At 33.1% G+C, this 19,052-nt stretch overlaps 2 protein-coding genes and 1 pseudogene across 3 annotated transcripts; 2 read left to right on the top strand and 1 right to left on the bottom strand.

Annotated features, from left to right (window-relative positions):
• Positions 1-1,401: 1,401 nt before the first annotated feature.
• Positions 1,402-8,738, top strand: LOC11412680 (cell division cycle protein 123 homolog; annotated as a pseudogene).
• Positions 8,739-9,296: 558 nt separating this feature from the next.
• Positions 9,297-14,182, bottom strand: LOC11413154 (ankyrin repeat domain-containing protein EMB506, chloroplastic). Of its 2 annotated transcripts, none has more exons than XM_003595470.4 (8): positions 13,960-14,182; positions 12,273-12,640; positions 11,518-11,597; positions 11,339-11,437; positions 11,161-11,259; positions 10,977-11,075; positions 10,781-10,879; positions 9,297-9,837 (listed from the first exon to the last, which is right to left on the bottom strand). In XM_003595470.4, the coding sequence occupies exons 2-8, from the start codon at positions 12,628-12,630 to the stop codon at positions 9,742-9,744; spliced, it is 930 nt and encodes a 309-aa protein (XP_003595518.1). In that variant the 5' UTR covers positions 12,631-12,640; positions 13,960-14,182; the 3' UTR covers positions 9,297-9,741. The 2 variants fall into 2 exon arrangements, with proteins under 2 accessions (XP_003595518.1, XP_024631470.1); XM_024775702.2 differs by lacking the exon at positions 13,960-14,182 and adding an exon at positions 12,759-12,856.
• A 2,474-nt stretch (positions 14,183-16,656) lies between these two features.
• On the top strand, positions 16,657-18,823 carry LOC112419379 (uncharacterized). Its single transcript, XM_024777016.1, has 3 exons — positions 16,657-16,785; positions 16,924-17,373; positions 18,644-18,823. Exons 1-3 carry the CDS (start codon positions 16,657-16,659, stop codon positions 18,821-18,823), a joined length of 759 nt encoding a protein of 252 aa, XP_024632784.1.
• The last annotated feature ends 229 nt before the right edge of the window (positions 18,824-19,052 follow it).

The following is a 19,052-nucleotide window of genomic DNA, read 5'->3' as shown; positions in this document are numbered from 1 at the left end:
TTTGAAAAAGTTGTAGTGTCTAATGATATTTGAAGAAATCCGATCAAATGGCCCGAAATCTGTATTTTTAACTGGGAACAACTAATAATTATCTAAAACAAAAGGACGGAAGCTAGGAAGAATAATATGATCCCTAAACTGGCTATCAATGTCACAAACATGCTCAAAATTTATGCTGTTACAGTTCAAATTATATAATCTGTATTACTTTTCCCCAAAATAAGGGTGTTTAAGATGGAACTTGGATTTTATGATCTGAAGAAGAAGAAGAAAAAAAAAAAAAAATCAAGGAACGCGTCCAATTTTTTGGGGTGTTTGAATTATAAAATCTGAATTGATGAAAAACTCTTTTTTTTTCACCCCAAAACAAGAGGAAAACTCAATTTGGATTATAGAATCCGAAAATTCCATTAATATTTTCGTAAAAATAAAAAATAAAAAAATAGGGTGCGCTAGAAATAAGTAGGGTGAAAAATATAATAGTCATTTTCTAAATAGGTTGATCTGACCCAACCCATTTATTAGTGGGTTACACATTAACGAGCCCACCCGACCATATGGGCCAAGCCCAGCCCATTATTTTTTTATTTTGTTCACTCTTTTTTTTAGTCTATTACTTTTTCCACCCTGCCTGTTTCTCGCACGCCCTGCAAAAAAAAAAAAAAAAATTAACCCTGGTCTGGATTATGTAATATGAACCAGATTGTTAGAGATTTTCATAAAACAAAATCCGGACAGTTTTGATATGAGATTTTTGGTGTTTTCTTTGATGTCAAAGGTCTCTATTGGCCGTTATATAACCCCCGCATAAGCTGCAAAGCAATTGCAGGGGTTATATGAATGGTCAACAATGACCATGACACCACAAACACTCCTAAGAACTAAAAATAATTGAAGAAAATGTAAGAAAAGAGGTGAAGTGAAGAATGAAAGAATTTGTTGAATATGAAAGCTTATTTATAGCCTAAAACAAGTCCTAGGTCATAAGTACAATCAATAAAAACGTGTTTGTCATTCAAAACCGACCAAAAAACGCATTAAAACTCCACTAACTGGCCAAACCTTTGGTGAAACGCCACCGTCCAAAAACAACTGAGTGTTTCCGGATTATATAATCCGGAAATGAGAAAAACATTATGGATTGTATAATCCGGACAGCACCAGAATGCCTATTTAGATGGTTTTTTTTTAGAGAGATTTCGTGGAAAATAAGTAATAAATGCATTAAAAAAAAAAGTAAGCAGCATAAAACAATGTAAACAGCAAAATATTCTAGGATGGTGTTCGAATAGGTGCTTTTTAACTCGATCATGATGGTCTTCCAACTGACATATTTCTATCGGAAGGCCAACTGGATCGAGCTCATAAAAACCTTTTCGGATTCAGATATGCAACATAACGATGAAAGACAAGGTGTTTCAAGAGGATTGTTTTGAGTTAGATCCTGCTGCCTTGTCAACTGAGATATTTCTATTGCTAAGGCACCAAGATCTAGCTCATAGCAAACCTCTTGATATACAAATACAAAGCAACCCCTTTGTATCTATATATCTTTGACAACATGTTGAGGATCTTTATCATGTCGTTATATATTTAATACAACATGAGTAAGATCCTCAACACAATGACAAAAAATTGTATGGTTTCTTTGGTGTGTTTGTTTGTATTTTTTACAGCATGTTGAAGATCTTCATCACGCGGTCAAACAAAGAGCTATCTATTTGCGACCACGTGAGAAAAATCCTCAACTTAATGACAAAATTTGCATGGTTTTCTGTGGTGTGTTTGTGTGTTTTGCTGAAAATGAAGATGAAAACCAGAAATACTTATTTATAGAGGTCTCTGGACGTTGTGGACCACATAAAATGTCGGTGCATTGTGGTCCATACAAAAGAATCCTATGTTGAGGGATTTCGGATTACATAATCCGAATTGCACTTACACCCTATAAAATTAATTTGAATTCGGATGATTTTAGCGTTTAAATGAACATCTTTGGCGTAAAGTAACACATAATGAAAATTTAGATAATATATATTATTTAAAACATAATAAAACATCTTAGTTGAAGAACATATAACTAACACGTAATTTAATAAAACATAAAACAAGTAATTAAAAACAACATAAAACACGTAATTAAATAATCTATAACACATCATCACGAATCATCGAAACTAATATCTTCGTCTGGTGTGTCCATTAGTGCCCTGATCTCTTCGTAGTTCCTTGGTCGGATCAAACTTTGTCGAATATGTTCAATAGATCTGACCAACGAAGCGTCCAACACGATTGTCCCTCTAATACTGAGCTGACTAAAGATGGAGAACATGATTCTCACGTCGTCGTCGTTCATGAGTTTCATCCGGGTGAACCGCACACTTCTGGATGAGTCGGTCGACGAACATCGATACTTAACACCATCCACCCTTTGTGTGTCCCTGTAGTTGAGTTCGAGGTTGATTTGATTCAACCTAGAAAAGGTGACATCATTGGGAATCCTGAAAAAATGGGGTGGTTTCCCCCATTGTAGTAAACTGCAGCTAGCTTGGTGTTCAGATCAAAGACAGAGTTTTCCATGGTTTTTTTTTTTTTTTTGGTGTGGTTTCTGGTTATGAACACAAAATCACCTATTTATAGAGGTCTCTGGGCGTCGTGGACCACAGAAATTGTCGGTCCAATGTGGACCACATGAAAAAAATCATGTTCTGGATTGTATAATCCGAGATGTCCGTTACCCCACAGAAGGTGCGTAGCTTCCTTCAATTTGGCCTTGTATTGTAAAAATTCGGATTACATAATCAAGAAACCATGGGAGTTGTCCGGATTATGTAATCCGAATAGTGTCAGTTTGTTTTGGACGGTGGTCTGCACCACAAGAAACACGTTTTCAAAGGTTTTTACAACATTAATGGCTGTTAAAACCCATTTGAACACGTTTTTGACTCAGCATTAAGCATAGATGTAACATATGTCTAAAGAAATCCTATAAATAGCCTTAAAAACCTTCACATTAATTTCTCAAACCATTTCTCAAACTCTCTCCTCCTCTCCTTATGTTCATTCTATGCAAAATGTGTTTTCATTGTTGGCCTTTCATAAAAAGAGGATACTTTGGAAACTGATTATATGACCGGTCAACGGGGAAGGCAACGCGCTGCAAAGAAACACGATCTATATGAGTGCAAGGTTGGTCTGTCGGGGTGCAGGGTTGACCATAAAGGTCTCTTTCACCCCGGAAACAAACCTTACCCCAGTAACCTCCCCCTGACCAACCTTCTTTGGGTAATGCTAGATTTAGTTTTACCCTAGGGAGGTAGGTTTTCTAGTGGTTTTTTTTCCCATAGATTTAGTTTTACACCATTCTAAACGTATGAATAATTATATTAATAAAATGAGATTTTATGTATTATTTTTGTTCGTATATTTGTGTCTTTATTTGCATTTATTTTATAAATTTAGCATCTAAATAATATAAAATAAAACAAAGTGTGTAATTCTGGTAAAAGTGTTTTCCGAATTATATAATCCGAAGGATTTTTTTGTAAATTTGAAGGGCGCATGAGAAATTAAGAGAGTGGAAAAAGTAATAGTATTTTTTTTATTCCACTTTAATGTATTTGTTTCTTACAATTATCAATTCGCCGATATATAATTGAATGTAAGCGTAAGTAAGTAATTTTGACATTATCATTTAACATCAAATAAAATTAGTTTGTCCTCGTGAGTTTAGCTCAGTTGGTAAGGATAATGTATAATATATGCAAGGTCCGGGGTTTGAACCCCGACCACCACCAAAAATTAAAAATCTAGTTTTATTCTTCAATTAAATCAAATTAATATTGTAGAATTTATAAGCTATAAAATTTCAAGAGAGTTTTAGCTAAGTACAAAACCTAAATGCATTTCCTTAATATTTTTTGTACTGTTCATTTTGGTTTAAGGTTTTTTTTTACCGTTCTTAAATAAATATACACCTTTTGTGTTTATAACACACATTTTGAGTTTATATTTTTAAAAGAATTGACAATTTGAAAGAAAAAAAAGGGTTAATATCAACTTTGGTCTCTGTAATATTAGCGAATTCCAGTTTTAGTCCTTGTAAAAAAATAGTTTAGATTTTGTCCCTGTCATTTTAGATTCTTCCACTTTTAGTCCCTCAATTAAACACATTAGCACAATCTGCTGATATGTCATGATGACTGTGTAATTCTTTTTTTTTTTTATTAAATTTATTTTCATGTGGCTTTTCTATGATTCATAATTATTTCATTTTTGAGGGATATGATTTATACTTATTAAAAAAAACTTTAAAACATTATTAAAATAGAAAAATAAAAAAATTGAAACAAAATAACAGACCCTCTTCATCTTCTTTTTTTCGTTCCAAACCATCTTCATCTTCAACAAAAAAAAAACTAACCCATTCTTCATCTATTTCTCTGTTTCACATTTTCTTGTTTCAACCCATCCTATTTCAAACACTCTCTTTCTTATTCTTCAATGCAAAACCATAAATCAAATTGAAACTCCCAAATCAATTAACACCACAAATCAAATGAAACCCGAACTTAAATTTCAGATTTTCAGATCTAAGGCTTTGAGAAACAAATTGACAAATGCATCTGAATTAATTGTATAAACGAATCTGATGCAAACTTATAAGGTTAAGGGTTTTCAAATCAAAACACTGTTAAATCTGATCTAAAATTAAAAGGTTATATTCTGAATTTTGGAGGGGAAGAAAATTAGGGTTTAGAATTAAAGTGAGATGGTTGTGGGTGTGGTGGTGGCGACGAGGATGGTGGTGGTGACTGAGGAGGAAGGGTGTGGTGGTGATTGATTAATGAAGGAGAGATGACGATGGAGGGGAGAGATGGGGAAGAGGAACAAAGAGATGACAGTGGAGGGTGTAGAAGGAGAGGAAGAACGAAGGTGGTGGATGGTGGTGCGCTGCAATGATGTGATGGACAGCGGCCAAGATGGTGGTCGGAGGCGAAGAAAGAGGGAGGGAGAAGAAGATAGATCGCAGAGAGAGAGGAGGGAATGAAAATGTTTGTGTTTTTTAATTTATGTTTTAGAAGTTTAAATAATAAAAATAATTATAAATATCAGGTGGATTAAAGAATATTAAAATTACACAGTCATCAATGACACATCAGCAGATTCTGCTGATGTGTTTAATTGAGAGACTAAAAGTGGAAGAATCTAAAATGATGAGGACATAATCTAAATTTTTTTTTTTACAAGGACTAAAACTGGAATTCGTTAATATTACAAGGACCAAAAGGGGTATGAACCTGAAAAAAAATAAAATCATGACTAGTTTAGGTAAATACCATAGTTTTTTTTTTTCTTCACCACACCTAGGATTGTGGTTCGGTTTGATTTGGAGTCATCCGAACTGCAAGATAAGAAAGCATACAATTTTATTTGGTTCGGTTGACTTTTAAAATAAAATCTGAACTAAACCAAAGCAAATCAACGCAGTTTTGATTGAATCGGTTGAAACGGTTTTTTAGACAATACAATTTTTTGTCTTCGATGTTAAAATCAAATTATTAAAAAGCTAAAACACACCATATTTACATCAATGTTTTCAACAATGTTTTAAATTTCATCAAACATTTCAATTTCATTTTCATGCAACAATGCCCATTCCCAACAAAATAGACCAAGTTAAGAATGTGGACAAAAATACATCATTCTCTATAAGTCTAAGTAGGTCATAGATATATTTTTGAAATAAAAAGTAAAAAAAACACCCAACAAGAAAAAAAAATTGTTATTTTATAAAAGTTTCCATCAAATTTCTATGAATATTGGTATATGTAACGAACATTTAATTTGTGTTTTTTCGTGTGTTTCAGTTTGGTTTGACGCAATTTAGTAAAAAAATAATCTAAATAAATTTGAATCAAATGTTTTTTTTACAATTTTGATGTAGATTAGTTCGGTTTATAGTTTTTTTATTGAGTTAGTTTGGTTAATCACCTAATTTTTTTTTTCTCTAGTTAAATCAATGCATCATTTTTATTAAGTTTAGATATATTTTTACATTAACACTCCGTTTAGTCCCTTGGTCCTTGGAGACCTCCACGGTAGCCTGCGGAAGAGTCGAACGCAACCGCATCAAAGACCAATCGCCGCCGCATCTGGTGAGTATATATATCTTCAAACTTTACTTTCCTCTTTATGTAATTTATATGATTATCTACTATCCCCTCACACCTCTTTCTGTTTTTCAATCTTCGATACATGCTTTATGATGGATGGATATGCTACTTATTAGTCTTGAACTTTGAATAATTTGATATAAAATGGAAATGATTAAATGTTAGCGTATGTCAAACACCGGATACACCTTTAATCTCAAGTGTTTATGTTATTTAGGTATTACCAAGTTATGTGAATTAATGTGCTAAGAATTCTTCTTACCAAAAGGTAAGACAGTAGCATTATTTGTATATTGTTGCATGAACTCAATTATGGGACATACTCCTTACCTTGAACTCTAAAAATTTCAACATTTTTTAAAACCTTAATACAATTTTACCACAAAAATAGTATGCATTCAAAATTGTTCGGAGTTATGAATACCCCTTATTAAGCATTATAAGCCCGTTTGTTATAACTTTTTTTTAAAAAAAAAATCATTTTTTTTAAGAAAATAATCACTTTTAAGAATTTTGCATCCATTTGTTACAGCTTTTTAAAAAAATCAGAATCTAAAAAAAATCTAAAAACAGCTTCAAATGAGAAGCTGTTAAGACCAGCTTCTCAAAAAATAGATTTTTTTTAGAGGAGAGAGAATATATTTTAAAAAATTGAACTAATTTTGTAACGAAAAAATCCCTTTTATATAGTTGTATCCAAACAAACTAGATTATTTGTTTACAAAAAGTGATTTTTACCACGGTAAACAAACGCAAAATAGATTCCCATTTTTCTTAAAATCTCTAAAATATAATCTCTAAATTATTTTATGTCAGAATCAATTTTATTTTAATCCGTAACAAACGGGCCTGAACTAATTTTGTAACAAAAAATGCCTTTTATGTAGTTGTATCCAAACAAACTAGATTATTTGTTTAAAAAAAAAAAGATTTTTATCACGGTAAACAAACACAAAATAGATTCTAATTTTTCATAAAATCTCTAAATTATTTTATGTCAAAATCACTTTTATTTTAATCCGTAACAAACGAGCCAAATTGTTCAAAGTGGAGGCATGTAATTGTGATTTATGTGGATGAACAGATCATCAAACTTCAAAACACTATTGAGAGCATAAATCATGTTTTTTGACACTTTACATTCATCTCATACATGTTGTCATTGATATCATCTTACATAGTTTAACTAGGTATGAATAGTTGTCATTGATATCATCTTACATTGTTATATGTTTTAATTAATTCAAATAAATCCCTTAGCTCAAACCAGTTTAGTTAGTGGTGATTGATAGTTACACATAGTTAATGGGTTAATTATGGAGTTGGTTAGGCCAAATATGACATATTCCGTATATATAAAAGTAGGGCAGATGGAGAGTTAGGCCATTCATGAGGAGAGTTCTGAATCCCTCGAATATCTAGGGAGTTTGTGTGTTTTGTACAGTTCTTATTAGTAATTGTTTCCTATCTTTTATGAAGCAAAGTTGAAACATTTTTCTCAATCTTACTTGCAAAAATCTTATTTTCCTGGGGTTAGAATGTAATCAAGACCTTAATTCATAAACTTTCTGAACATTTTGTTGATTACCTTCTTGATGACTCTGGGCACTTCTTGTTACCTACTTCAGTCTTAAACGAGGATGCACTACCCAATAGAATGCATAATCCTGATGATGAAGATTTTCAGGTGTCAGAGGGATCCGATGATGAAGCGGAAGAACCTAATGCACCCCTGCTTTCCCAAACTGAATTGGAGTGCCCCAAAGGATTCAGCTTGGATAAGTACTTCTGGTACCCTTCGCTGCACCAATTTAAATGAGGTTGTGCTTTTGTTCCGAGCATCCGACTCATTAGTCCATGACTTGTGCCATGCTTATGATTCTTGCCACGATAAAATTACATCTCGACCCCAGAATTTCTTTCTTGCTCTCCGTAAATGGTATCCATCCCTTAAGCCAGACATGGAGTTTCGTTGTTTTGTACAAAATCAGAAATTAGTCGGAATTTCTCAGCGAGAGGTTACTACTTTTTATCTTGTTCTGATTGAAAAGAAGAATGATATCTTATTACTGACACAAACCTTTTTCAACAATTATGTGAGAGATAAATTTGAGTCAGAAAACTACACATTTGATGTTTACGTTACAAACATTATCATTGATGTTTACATGGGATGAATTAGCGCATATACGTAGTAAAGGAGATGATGTTGAGTTTAGAATTGTGGAAGATCGTTGCGGTGTTAGGCCAGGCCTTAAAACAGCAGTTCCATATGATTACTTGGATACCAGTTCAGGGAGTGGTTGGGATCAATTTCTAAGGAATGCTGATGAAGAGTTGAGGAGACAACACAGGTCTACAGAAGCTTGTGCATGATAATTAGGTTTTTTCTCTCAATTCTTAGCTTTGAGATAGTAAGTGTTGTCAATAGTGAACTATGAAAATAGTAATTTGTACAAATTCAGTCATGATATAGTATTATAGCGCCGCTATAACTGCTATCTGACAGCACTTTATTATGCTAAATAACGTATCAATGACAACGTCGATTTGTTCAAATTCCGTTGCGCTATAGCAGTTATTTGACAACATAGGGATAGTGATTGGTTTTCTTTTTCAAAAATTTACTTGAGCTTTTTAACAAAGAGGGAATAAAGCTTATATTTAAAACTAAGGCTTTGTCTAAGGGTAGACCTAGCTGGGTCCCCAGTTTGCAAGCTTGAATCCCTCACTTCAAGCTGTATGATTACAACATTAGTGGAAGCCATTATAATTTTCCTAGAATATCAAAGTTAACCATGTGCACATAATCAAAGTGACAATAAATTGGATGAGTTACAACTTTAGTTATGCTTTTTGAAGGTTTTACTTTCAACTTCACAACCTACTTCTCTATCTTTATTAGGACTGACCAAAAAAAATAAGCAAAGAATAATTTTGAGCAAATCCAATAAAAACGTTAAATGACAAAAATTGCAATCGCGTTAAATTATTTTGATTTAAATGATCTAGAAGAGAACAAGGAATGTTAATTTGTGCTTCCATGTGCAGAAAGAAGTTCATTATTTACATGGAATAAAACCTATTATAACTAAACATGAAAAATAATCACCATTTAAATATTATAAATAACTTTTCAACAGTAAGACATACTACATTAAATAGAAATTTATAAACCACGTCAACTATGTTACAATTCATTATAAAAAAACACAACAGATATATCATTCGTACATATCTGAAATAACTCTTCATGTAGAGATCATAGCAGCTTGAATAATTTGTCGTGGATAATTGAGTAATTGGCAAAGCACTTCGTCGCAGTTAACCAATAATAAGACTTATAATCTGCACTATGCATTTGACAGCTACAACTATACTGCAAAAATGTTCTTCCAAGGAATCATTGATGTGGAAGATTCCATCAAAGCTTTCATTTTGAAAAATATCGGTCTCTAAGATTTCCAATGATTGAAGAAGTATAAAGCACCAATTAGAAAGCACATAACATATAACTAAAGATTCAATCTGGTTCTGCTCGATCACACCTCGCCCATTATAGAACTCAGTTGCCTGGACCTATCTTAATTAATCTAGCAAGGTCATAAGACATGAAGTCTTTTCCATAACATATACTTATATCCAGTGCTGTTTTCCCGTCCTGAAACATAACCAATCAATGAAGTTCTACCACAAGCAAAAAGAATAACTTCCCTATTCACTAGCATGTAAACCAATTACAGTTTATAATTGACTGGTTCAAAGGCATGTAGGTTATGTTTGAAAAACATCTTAATTAAGCACTCTCTGATTAAGCAAGTGTTTCTTATAAAAGTGTATGTATAAGTATAAGCTCTTTATTTAATCAAAAGCAAATGTGATTAAACTGTTTTCATATTAGTTGCAAACTAGGTATTATGTGGCGCTTATTGAAATGAGCTCAAAACAGCTTATGAACATATCATAAGCTCTAGTCATAACTCTTGAACACATAAGTGTTACATAAAAAACTGTACATAAGCTCTTCCAAATTCACCCTTAATTATATAAAGGAAGCAGCTCACTTCACCAGTTTCTACCTACAACAATACAAACTCGAAACCCCATAGAAATTATAGAATTTCTACACGTTACAACTGAAGCAACTCATTATTAATTCCAATGGACTGCAGCAGTATAGCCTAAAAGAATTGAAAAGTATAGCTAATAAAGGAATCAGCCATCGAAAGAAGTGTTATTGATGGTAGAATTTCAACTACAGAAGAAACAGAATTACACACACTAGAGAAAGCAGAATTCACACATTCAAACTGGTTAGAAAGAATGGATTAGAGATCTTAGCCTCTCCCTCACAAATAACCACTGATAACTACCTGAAAAACTGTTCTGTACTGACTACAATTTATCCAACTGATTAACTGCACTATTAATTCAATTTTGATTATCTAATTAATTCGGCCCATTGGGCCTGGCCCTCATCTAATATATTTTTTTTCTAATAAGAGGTCTAACACAAGAATAAATAAAATGATCATAAATTAATACATGTTCACCATGTTGCATATAAATTATTGAGCTCTGCAGTGGAATGTACAAATAAATACCTTATTTTCTGTCGACCTATCTGCGCCATTGGCTAACAAAATTTTCGCTATATCTCTATTCCGGCTTTGAACGGCAACATGCAATGGGGTCCAACCTTCCTGAGAGATTATTAATAGTAAATAACCCATATACAGCAAGTAAAACTAAAGAACTTATTTACAGTTAGAAAATGCTTGTTTTTATAAAAATGCTCACATTATCTGCCACATTGACATCAACATTGTATTTGATCAATAATTTCACAGTTTGCTTTGCACCAACTTCAACTGCATAATGAAGTGGAGTAGCTCCATCCTGCCATATCAATAAATATATAAACACATAATCACACTTGCAGAGCGCAGTCAAAAGCATATGAACATAAGGAATTTATTCACACCTTATCCTGGATATGAGGACTTGCACCTTTCCGTAGAAGATGGCTTATAACAGCTTCTTTTTTACCTATAACTGCCTTATGAAGAGCAGTGAGACCTTCCTGTCGATCAAATTATCTTATTTACGACTAGGAAAATATTATGTAAAAATTGACATACATATAATATAAACAAACGCACCTTATTGATGGAATCAATATCATGACCACTTTCAAGAAGCTTGTCCATACTATAAATCTGGAACGATAAGCCAAGAGAGTGCAGTGGGTTCCATTTTTCCTGAATACATGAAAATAAGAGCTCAAATGCAGATAAGAATGCAAGGCTCTAGGAGAGACAATGCTGAGTTACAGACTTACAGATGAAATTTTTTCCAAATTAGGAGTTATATTCTGTTGCAGTATTTCTAGTTCTTCTGGTTTTAAAAGTCGTTCAACCTCTGCATTAACAAAAGTATCAATTTATAGGCTGTACAATATTAGAAGACATTCTATTTCTAAAATCTATTTCTCAACCATCATTCAATATATTTTTTTATTTACTCAATGGAGATATTCAACAATTAGGACCTTATCAAAAGCTTAAAACCATTTGAAAGTACAAACACCAAAAAAGGAGAAATGTGTAAAGCAATATTTTGAAAACTGGATGGACCATGAAATTGGTAAGCCTTCTTTTTTGTCATATCTTATTACTATCAATATAAGAAACGAGTGTCTAACAAGGTTTGAAAAATATATAGAAGTTATCTTTTAAGAGAAAAAACAAAACAAGGGCTGGGATCAAGCATTATATCAACCTATATGATAAACTGTAAACCTTTTAATCTAAGTATAGGACCCTGCTAAAGCTTTTAGTTAGCCAAAAAGCCACATTTGTAGCTTTGTAATCCCAAACTTCAGACCAATTATTAAAATTTAGACTGAACCATATTTTAGTAAACTGATCAATGATCATGATTATGGCCAGCTTATACTCATGTATGATTATTATTTTTTCCAATCTGATACAAGTTCTAGGTTAGCCAACACAGAAATGTCCGGCCCAGTTTTCAATATCATGTCATGACATACGGACTCCAATAGAGAAAAAATAACTTGAAAAACAAAAGTACCTTTCTTAATACGCTCCTCATACTCGTCCTGCGTCTCTGTCTCTTTCTGTTCCCCATCATTTTTAAATCCAAGGCTTTTATCTTCTTCATCACCATACTCATCGTCGCTGTCACTACGAATATCTGGGTCTTCCCAGGTTCGAAGTTCTTGTTGGGTTTGCAAAGAAGATACTCCTCTGCTTGATTTGATTGCAACATTACTCCGACTTTCACAATTCTCCCTAGAAAAAGAGAGACGTGATTTTTGTTTGGTTGTACTTCTGTATATTTTCTGGAAACTGGCTCCCAATTTGGAGTTAGTGGTAGGAAAAGGAATAAGTTTATTAGAAAGAACAGGTGATGTAGCCAAACAATCCATATCTGTTTTCCTGAAAAAGAGAAAAAATAAACAGAAATTAAAACAAACGCGAACAAGTTACATATAGTTATCACTGAATCATCATCATATAGTTTGGGTACACCGATAAAACAAACTGCCACAACCACCTGAACTAGAAATTGCATAAGAAAAGTAGGAATTGTTCCAGAGGACGAAGCAGCGCTTAACTGCTGGAGATAAGAACTGGTTTTATGAGTAAAGATAATGTTCAAATCAAATTGTAACATGTCAAATAATAATTTTGTCCTAAAGCTAAACATCCTAAATTAAACTCATACAAAATCTAGTTCAACTTAGAGACAGATTTTTGAATTTGAGGGATGCTAATTAGTTTGAATTTGAGGCTCTGTTGTCAAAGCGGAAATGCGGCGCGGGATGCGAACGCGTAGCAGGCGCTATTTTGGTGGTGCGGACACTAATATATTTAATATTAAAATACTATATTGTTGGAAAAAAAAATACTAAAATACCATTAACATTACTCAAAATTCATGAAGTATTCCTAATCTGAAATAAAAGTCACTTTACTAAAGCAAAACATAAAACATACTCGCAAAAAATACTAAAAAAATTCAAGGAAACCAACACTTTAAGCCTCTAAAGCTTAAAGTAACAAAAGTGTAAAACATTAACAATTAACAAGGTCATCCTCCCAATTAACAAATTAACAAATTCTACAATCAAGAGATGAAGAGAGGAGAACAAAGATGGGTTCTGCGATCAAGAGATGATGAGATGAGAAGAGGACCTTCAAAACGGTTTTAAGTGACCCTTAAAACGGTTTTAATTAAAAAAAATGACCCTGAAAATGGTTTTAAGGGAAAAGCGTCCGCTTGACCAGCATCGCGCCCGCTTGATACCCGCAATCGCGACCGCTTCAGCCGCTTTCTCCAAACGCTCCGCCTTGGAGCGCTGCGTCACGTTTTACTGGTTTTGGCCGCTCCGCGCCAGTAGCGGCCGCTATTGACAAGAGAGATTTGAGGTCAACTCAACAGTTATCATCAACGCCAAAGGAAACAAGACATGTTTATCATTTAGAACAGGTTTGTCTTACCAAAGAGTCCGTAGTTTGAATGAGTATAAATTTGACCCAATTCTAACAATAACAAAAACAAGTTTGAGAAGAAGAAATGTGAACGTCCTTCAACATTTCTAATTAGTTTGCAATTTGGGAATTGAAGAAGAAATGAAGAATTGAATTAGTAGTATAAAAAAATCTCAATACTTGTATGAATGCTTAGAATTTTATTTGTTTCAGTGAATTAGAATTAAAATTAGGAGCAAAGGGATTAAGAAGAATTTACTTACGCGCGCCTTTTCTTATCCTTCTTCTCTTCTCTTCTCTTCTGTTCGCTCTCTCACTGCTACCACCCGCTACTGTGCTTGCTTTCTTCGTCTCTCACTTCTCAACGGGTAACAAGGGTGGTGATGATGATGATACGGGAAATATATTTTCACAACCAATTTTAAACAATTTTTAGCTATGATATTGCACAATATATTCTCAGAATGGGTTTGTACTCGGACATCTTAGTTATTCATCTCAAAGATAAATTTCTCTTGTCATTAGATTACTTGAAAGAAAAAGACAAAAAACAATACAAAGATAAAAAGAAAAAAAAAAAGTACAATGATATATTAAAAATAGGGTGCCATTTAATTTGGGAAAGGAGAGTTCTTTCCCACCATGGGAAAGTTGATCATATCCATTAGATTAAATGAGGAACATATTCCTATCATACTCTCTCAACCACTAGATTATTTTTTTATACTATCTTTCACACTCTCTCTTTCATGTCCCCACACACCCATACCACCACCACCAAATCACAAATTCAACAACCACTTTGACCACCACTGCACCACCACACCCCACCATGGTTGCTGCCGGAAAACTTGTTAGCGTACGATTTTTAAAATAGGAAGACCAAAACATCATTTTCTTTTTAAATAGAAAGACCAAAAATGCATTTAAACCTTACTTTTTTAACATTTTTTCTTTTCTTTTCTTTTTTATGCTTCCAGGAACCCATTTGTTTTTTTATAAAAAAAAAAAAAAAAACAGAAGAAAAATAATATAATTCAAAATTATATAATACAATCATTTTACCTGGAGAGAAACGGATTAATTGAATAAAAAAAAAAAAAAACACGATCACAAACAGGTATAGTTTATGGGATGGTGGTTGGAATTCAAACAACAAGATAATTATGCATCCCTCTAAAATAAACTATGAACAAAATAATATTGCATCCCTCTAAAAAAATATAATATTGCATCGTTAGGTTAATTTAGATTCTTTATAGGAAAATTTGCAGGTATTCTTGAGTTTTGATTAAAATGATGGTGTCATTTCATTTGGGAAAAGAGAGTTCTTTCCGGCAGCAACCATGGTGGTGCAGTGGTGGTGTGTGGTGGTGCAGTGGTGGTCAAAGTGGTTGTTGAATTTGTGATTTAGTGGTGGTGGTATGGGTGTGTGGGGACATGAAAGAGAGAGTGTGAAAGATAGTATAAAAAAATAATCTAGTGGCTGAGAGAGTATGATAGGAATATGTTCTTCATTTAATCTAATGGACATGATCAACTTTCCCATGGTGGGAAAGAACTCTCCTTTCCCAAATTAAATGGCACCTAAAAATAGTTGTTTAAATATCAATTCTCATGATATTGACAAACCAACATTTATTGTTGGACCTTTAAATAAAACATTTAATCTTGTATTGAATTTTTTTTTTTTTTAAAGTTATTGAATTTTGTTGCGTTTGTCTACCATGTGCAATATTGCACATATTAAAAGAACTAAAAGTAGTATTTTTTAAATAAGTCAAAATGAAATTAATCAATGCTCTAACAAAGAAAAGGGCACCGTCACCCGCTATGATACCCTAAAATAAGTTTGTAACTTTTGTCTCCAACCACAAAAAAGATATAAGTTTAACCTTATCAAGAAATTGAGTAATTGAGTTTTCCTTAATTCCATTTTTAGTCCCTTAACTATTTAGGTAGTATCGCTTGGTCCCTTAATTAAAATTCGATTTATTTTGGTCCCTTAACTTCTCTACGTTACACATTTTGGTCCTTTCCGTTAGTTTTAATTAAAAAACGTTAGGTTTTCTCCATCTTCTTCTCCTCATTTTCATCTCCATATCATCTCCATCAACCATCAACAACAAGAATCCCAGAAAAATTCCAAAAGAAAATGAAGAAAACCTAATGTTTTTGAATTAAAACTAACAGAAAGGACCAAAATGTGTAACAGAGAGAAGTTGAGGGACCAAAATAAATCGAATTTTAATTAAGGGACCAAAGTGATACTGCCTAAATAGTTAAAGGACCAAAAATGCAATTTAGCCTAAAAATTATGTCATTTTTTCATTCCAAATGGCTCAAGCACAAGTAAACCAAATTAAGTGCATAAAAAAGCATCACACGTTAGGGCCACCTATCAAATGAGTATATTGAACAAAATGATTTGAAATATCACGACTCACGAGGGTCAACTAATGAAAAACCCAACCAAGCACGAACCATATACCAAAGAGAACAAAAAAAATGACAATTCAGGAACAAAAAAGTAAATCTGAATACTTCCCAATCAACTCCTCCTCCCAAGCTAACAACGGACGCCACCACTTTCAAGCCTCACTTGAAGGAGTTAACTAGTATTTCCTGTTAGAATAAAATTCTAGTTTATAGGAGAAGACTTAGTCTTTATGAATTTAATTTTTATTTGTTTTAATTTGTTTCAGTTACTACTCACCACTAGCCTTTATTTTAGTAGCTAAGTGGGTTGCTTTCGGTTGTTGTTTTCATCATGTGTTAAAAGGCTATTTAAGCCAACATTGCAATCAATAAAAACTGAGTCATTCAGTCCAATTGTTGTGTTCTTTGCTATCAGTTTCCAAACACTTAAATACAGGTTCTCAACAATTTGGTATCAGAGCCCCCACTGGGCCTGATATATCAAAGCAGCAGCCTTTGACATTCTTGCAGCAGCATAGAAAATGACGACAGAAGCAAGTTTTGTACAACCAGCAATTCCACGTTTTGATGGTCACTATGACCATTGGAGCATGCTAATGGAAAATTTTCTCAAATCTAAGGAACATTGGGAGTTGATTGAGCCTGGCTATGTTTAGCCAGAAAGCGGAGTGATACAAACAGATGCACAACGAAAAAAGAATGAAGAGATGAAGTTGAAGGATCTGAAAACAAAAAACTACCTCTTTCAGGCCATTGATTGAACCGTGCTTGATACCATTCTTAAAAAGGATACTTCTAAGGAAATATGGGATTCTATGAAGAAATTTTTTGAAGGAAATGCAAGGGTGAAAAGGTCTCATCTTCAAGCTCTCCGCAGAGATTTTGAAACTCTTGAAATGAGGTCTGGTGAAGGAGTAACAAAATACTTCTCTAGGGTCACGACAGTGGCTAACAAAATGCGAATTTATGGAGAGGAGATGTCAAACGTTAAAGTGGTGGAAAAGATTCTACGCTCTTTAACCGAGAAGTTTACTTATATTGTATGTTCTATTGAAGAGTCAAAAGACATTGATTATCTTTCTATTGATGAGTTGCAAAGCTCATCAATAGTGCACGAACAGAAGTTCAAAAGACGCAGTAGTGAGGAACAAGCCTTGAAAGTGACATATGAAGGGGGAAGAGGTCGTGGTCGAGGTGCATATAGAGGAAGAGGAAGAGGTGGACCAGATTTCAACAAGGCAACTGATGAGTCATTTATTATCTATTTTAATATGTTATTTAGTTTCGTTTTAATTAGATTTAAGTTTATTTTATATTTATATTATTTCCTTTTTGAACTATTTTACTTTAATTCCATATTGTTATATTTTAGGAACGAATATTTGATGGATTGAGTCTTGGAGCAAAAGAAAGGGATTTGAAGCTGATTCGGTACGAAAATACGGAGATTTGGAGACAAAATATATCTCCCCCAAAGTCAGAAGCTTGGCACGGCCGTGCCACACTCCAGAACTACTTTTGCTGCTTTTGCTTAGATTTTAAGCTACTATGTTTTAGTTTACTTGTGGAACATTCTAGTGATTGCTTAGATTTTAAGTCGAATGTAAACTATAAATAGAGTAGCTAGCCATCACAAATATTCATCTTTTCTTGGAATTCAATATGTGATAATTGTCTTTCTAATAAAAGTTCCGTTTACTTTCTTGTTATTTACTTTTATGCTTTCTCTCTTCTTCTCCATGTCTACGATGAACATTAGTGAGTAGACTTCTCTTGTCTTGGGATTGTTGGATAAGTCTAATGACATAATCCTAATCAAACCAAGCTTTAAACCTTAATCTTATGTAACCCTAATCTCTAATCTAAATTCACCGCTTTAACATGGATTAACCATTATCAAACTGTGGAAACGAAAGTGGAGGGTTTGATAATTGTTCGTCCATCATCTCAAATATCAATTCATAAAACGAAAGTGGAGTTTTGATATTCGAACAAGTGAATTTAGACAAAGATTGTAAAGGCAACGAAATAGTCTTTACAATCTTTGAGACATATAGTTTCGAACTTCAAGGATTCTAAATTGTGATCAAGTCAGCGAAATAGGCTTGGTTGCAACTTAGGACCAAAATCTAATAGTAATCAAGTCAGCGAAATAGGCTTGGTTGCTAGAGGAACAAAAGAGAAACTGTCTTTAGAAGTTAGGTCTAACATAACGTTATAGGTTTAATAGTTTGGTTTGTGAAAAACTTGTCAATTAGATGAACCAATAATCTCAAGGCTTTTATCTTTTCTTTTATTATTTACTTTCAATTAAAAACCCAAACTTTTATCTAAAATTCTTTCATCTAATCATCATTAAAAGTTAATTGAATTCATAACTCCCTGTCGGAACAATACTCTTATTTTACTACTTCGGTAAGACCGTGCACTTGCGGTTTTATCTCATCAGCAACCATAGAGTGTTACCAATGCCATCAACTTGGCCATTTTTGGTATGAATGTCCTCAGAACAGAGAAGCTAATTATGCAGCAATTGAGGAAGAAGAAATTCTTTTGATGTCTTATGTGGAGCTGTATGAAGCTAAAGGAGAAGATGCATGGTTCCTTGATTCAGGATGTTCTAATCACATGTGCGGTGATCGAACCATGTTCAATGTACTCAGTGGCGTAGTCAGGATCCTGGAGTAGGGGGTTCAGACCTTTCCACTTTACCAGAGCTATGAAAGTTTTGTGCAATTATTTTTTCTTTTACATATCATTTATTTATACTACTAAATTTATAATTTTCGTCATTTTTTTCCAATCAAATATCTATTTTTTTTGCATAAATGTTTAATTATTATTTTTTTATATTTTCCATATTTTGTATAAATTATAAATTTCAAAATCTATCAAATCAAAGTTAGAATTTGTGTAA

Source organism: Medicago truncatula, chromosome 2 (assembly GCF_003473485.1).
Source record: "Medicago truncatula cultivar Jemalong A17 chromosome 2, MtrunA17r5.0-ANR, whole genome shotgun sequence".
NCBI lineage: Eukaryota > Viridiplantae > Streptophyta > Magnoliopsida > Fabales > Fabaceae > Medicago > Medicago truncatula.
The sequence above is the reverse complement of the archived record's forward strand: the minus strand, read 5'-3'. Positions and strand labels throughout refer to the sequence as shown.

What these genes read in the sequence shown, in the direction of transcription:
- LOC11413154 (XM_003595470.4), bottom strand. Translation starts at nt 12,630, where the DNA reads ATGGATTGTTTGGCTACATCACCTGTTCTTTCTAATAAACTTATTCCT. An exon ending in GTCCTCATATCCAGGATAAG is followed by an intron (nt 11,076 to 11,160) that starts GTGTGAATAAAT and finishes TTGATATGGCAG; the next exon opens with GATGGAGCTACTCCACTTCA. An exon ending in ATAGGTCGACAGAAAATAAG is followed by an intron (nt 9,838 to 10,780) that starts GTATTTATTTGT and finishes GTTATGTTTCAG; the next exon opens with GACGGGAAAACAGCACTGGA.
- LOC112419379 (XM_024777016.1), top strand. Translation starts at nt 16,657, where the DNA reads ATGACGACAGAAGCAAGTTTTGTACAACCAGCAATTCCACGTTTTGAT. An exon ending in AGTTGATTGAGCCTGGCTAT is followed by an intron (nt 16,786 to 16,923) that starts GTTTAGCCAGAA and finishes ATTCTTAAAAAG; the next exon opens with GATACTTCTAAGGAAATATG. An exon ending in GTGGACCAGATTTCAACAAG is followed by an intron (nt 17,374 to 18,643) that starts GCAACTGATGAG and finishes GAATGTCCTCAG; the next exon opens with AACAGAGAAGCTAATTATGC.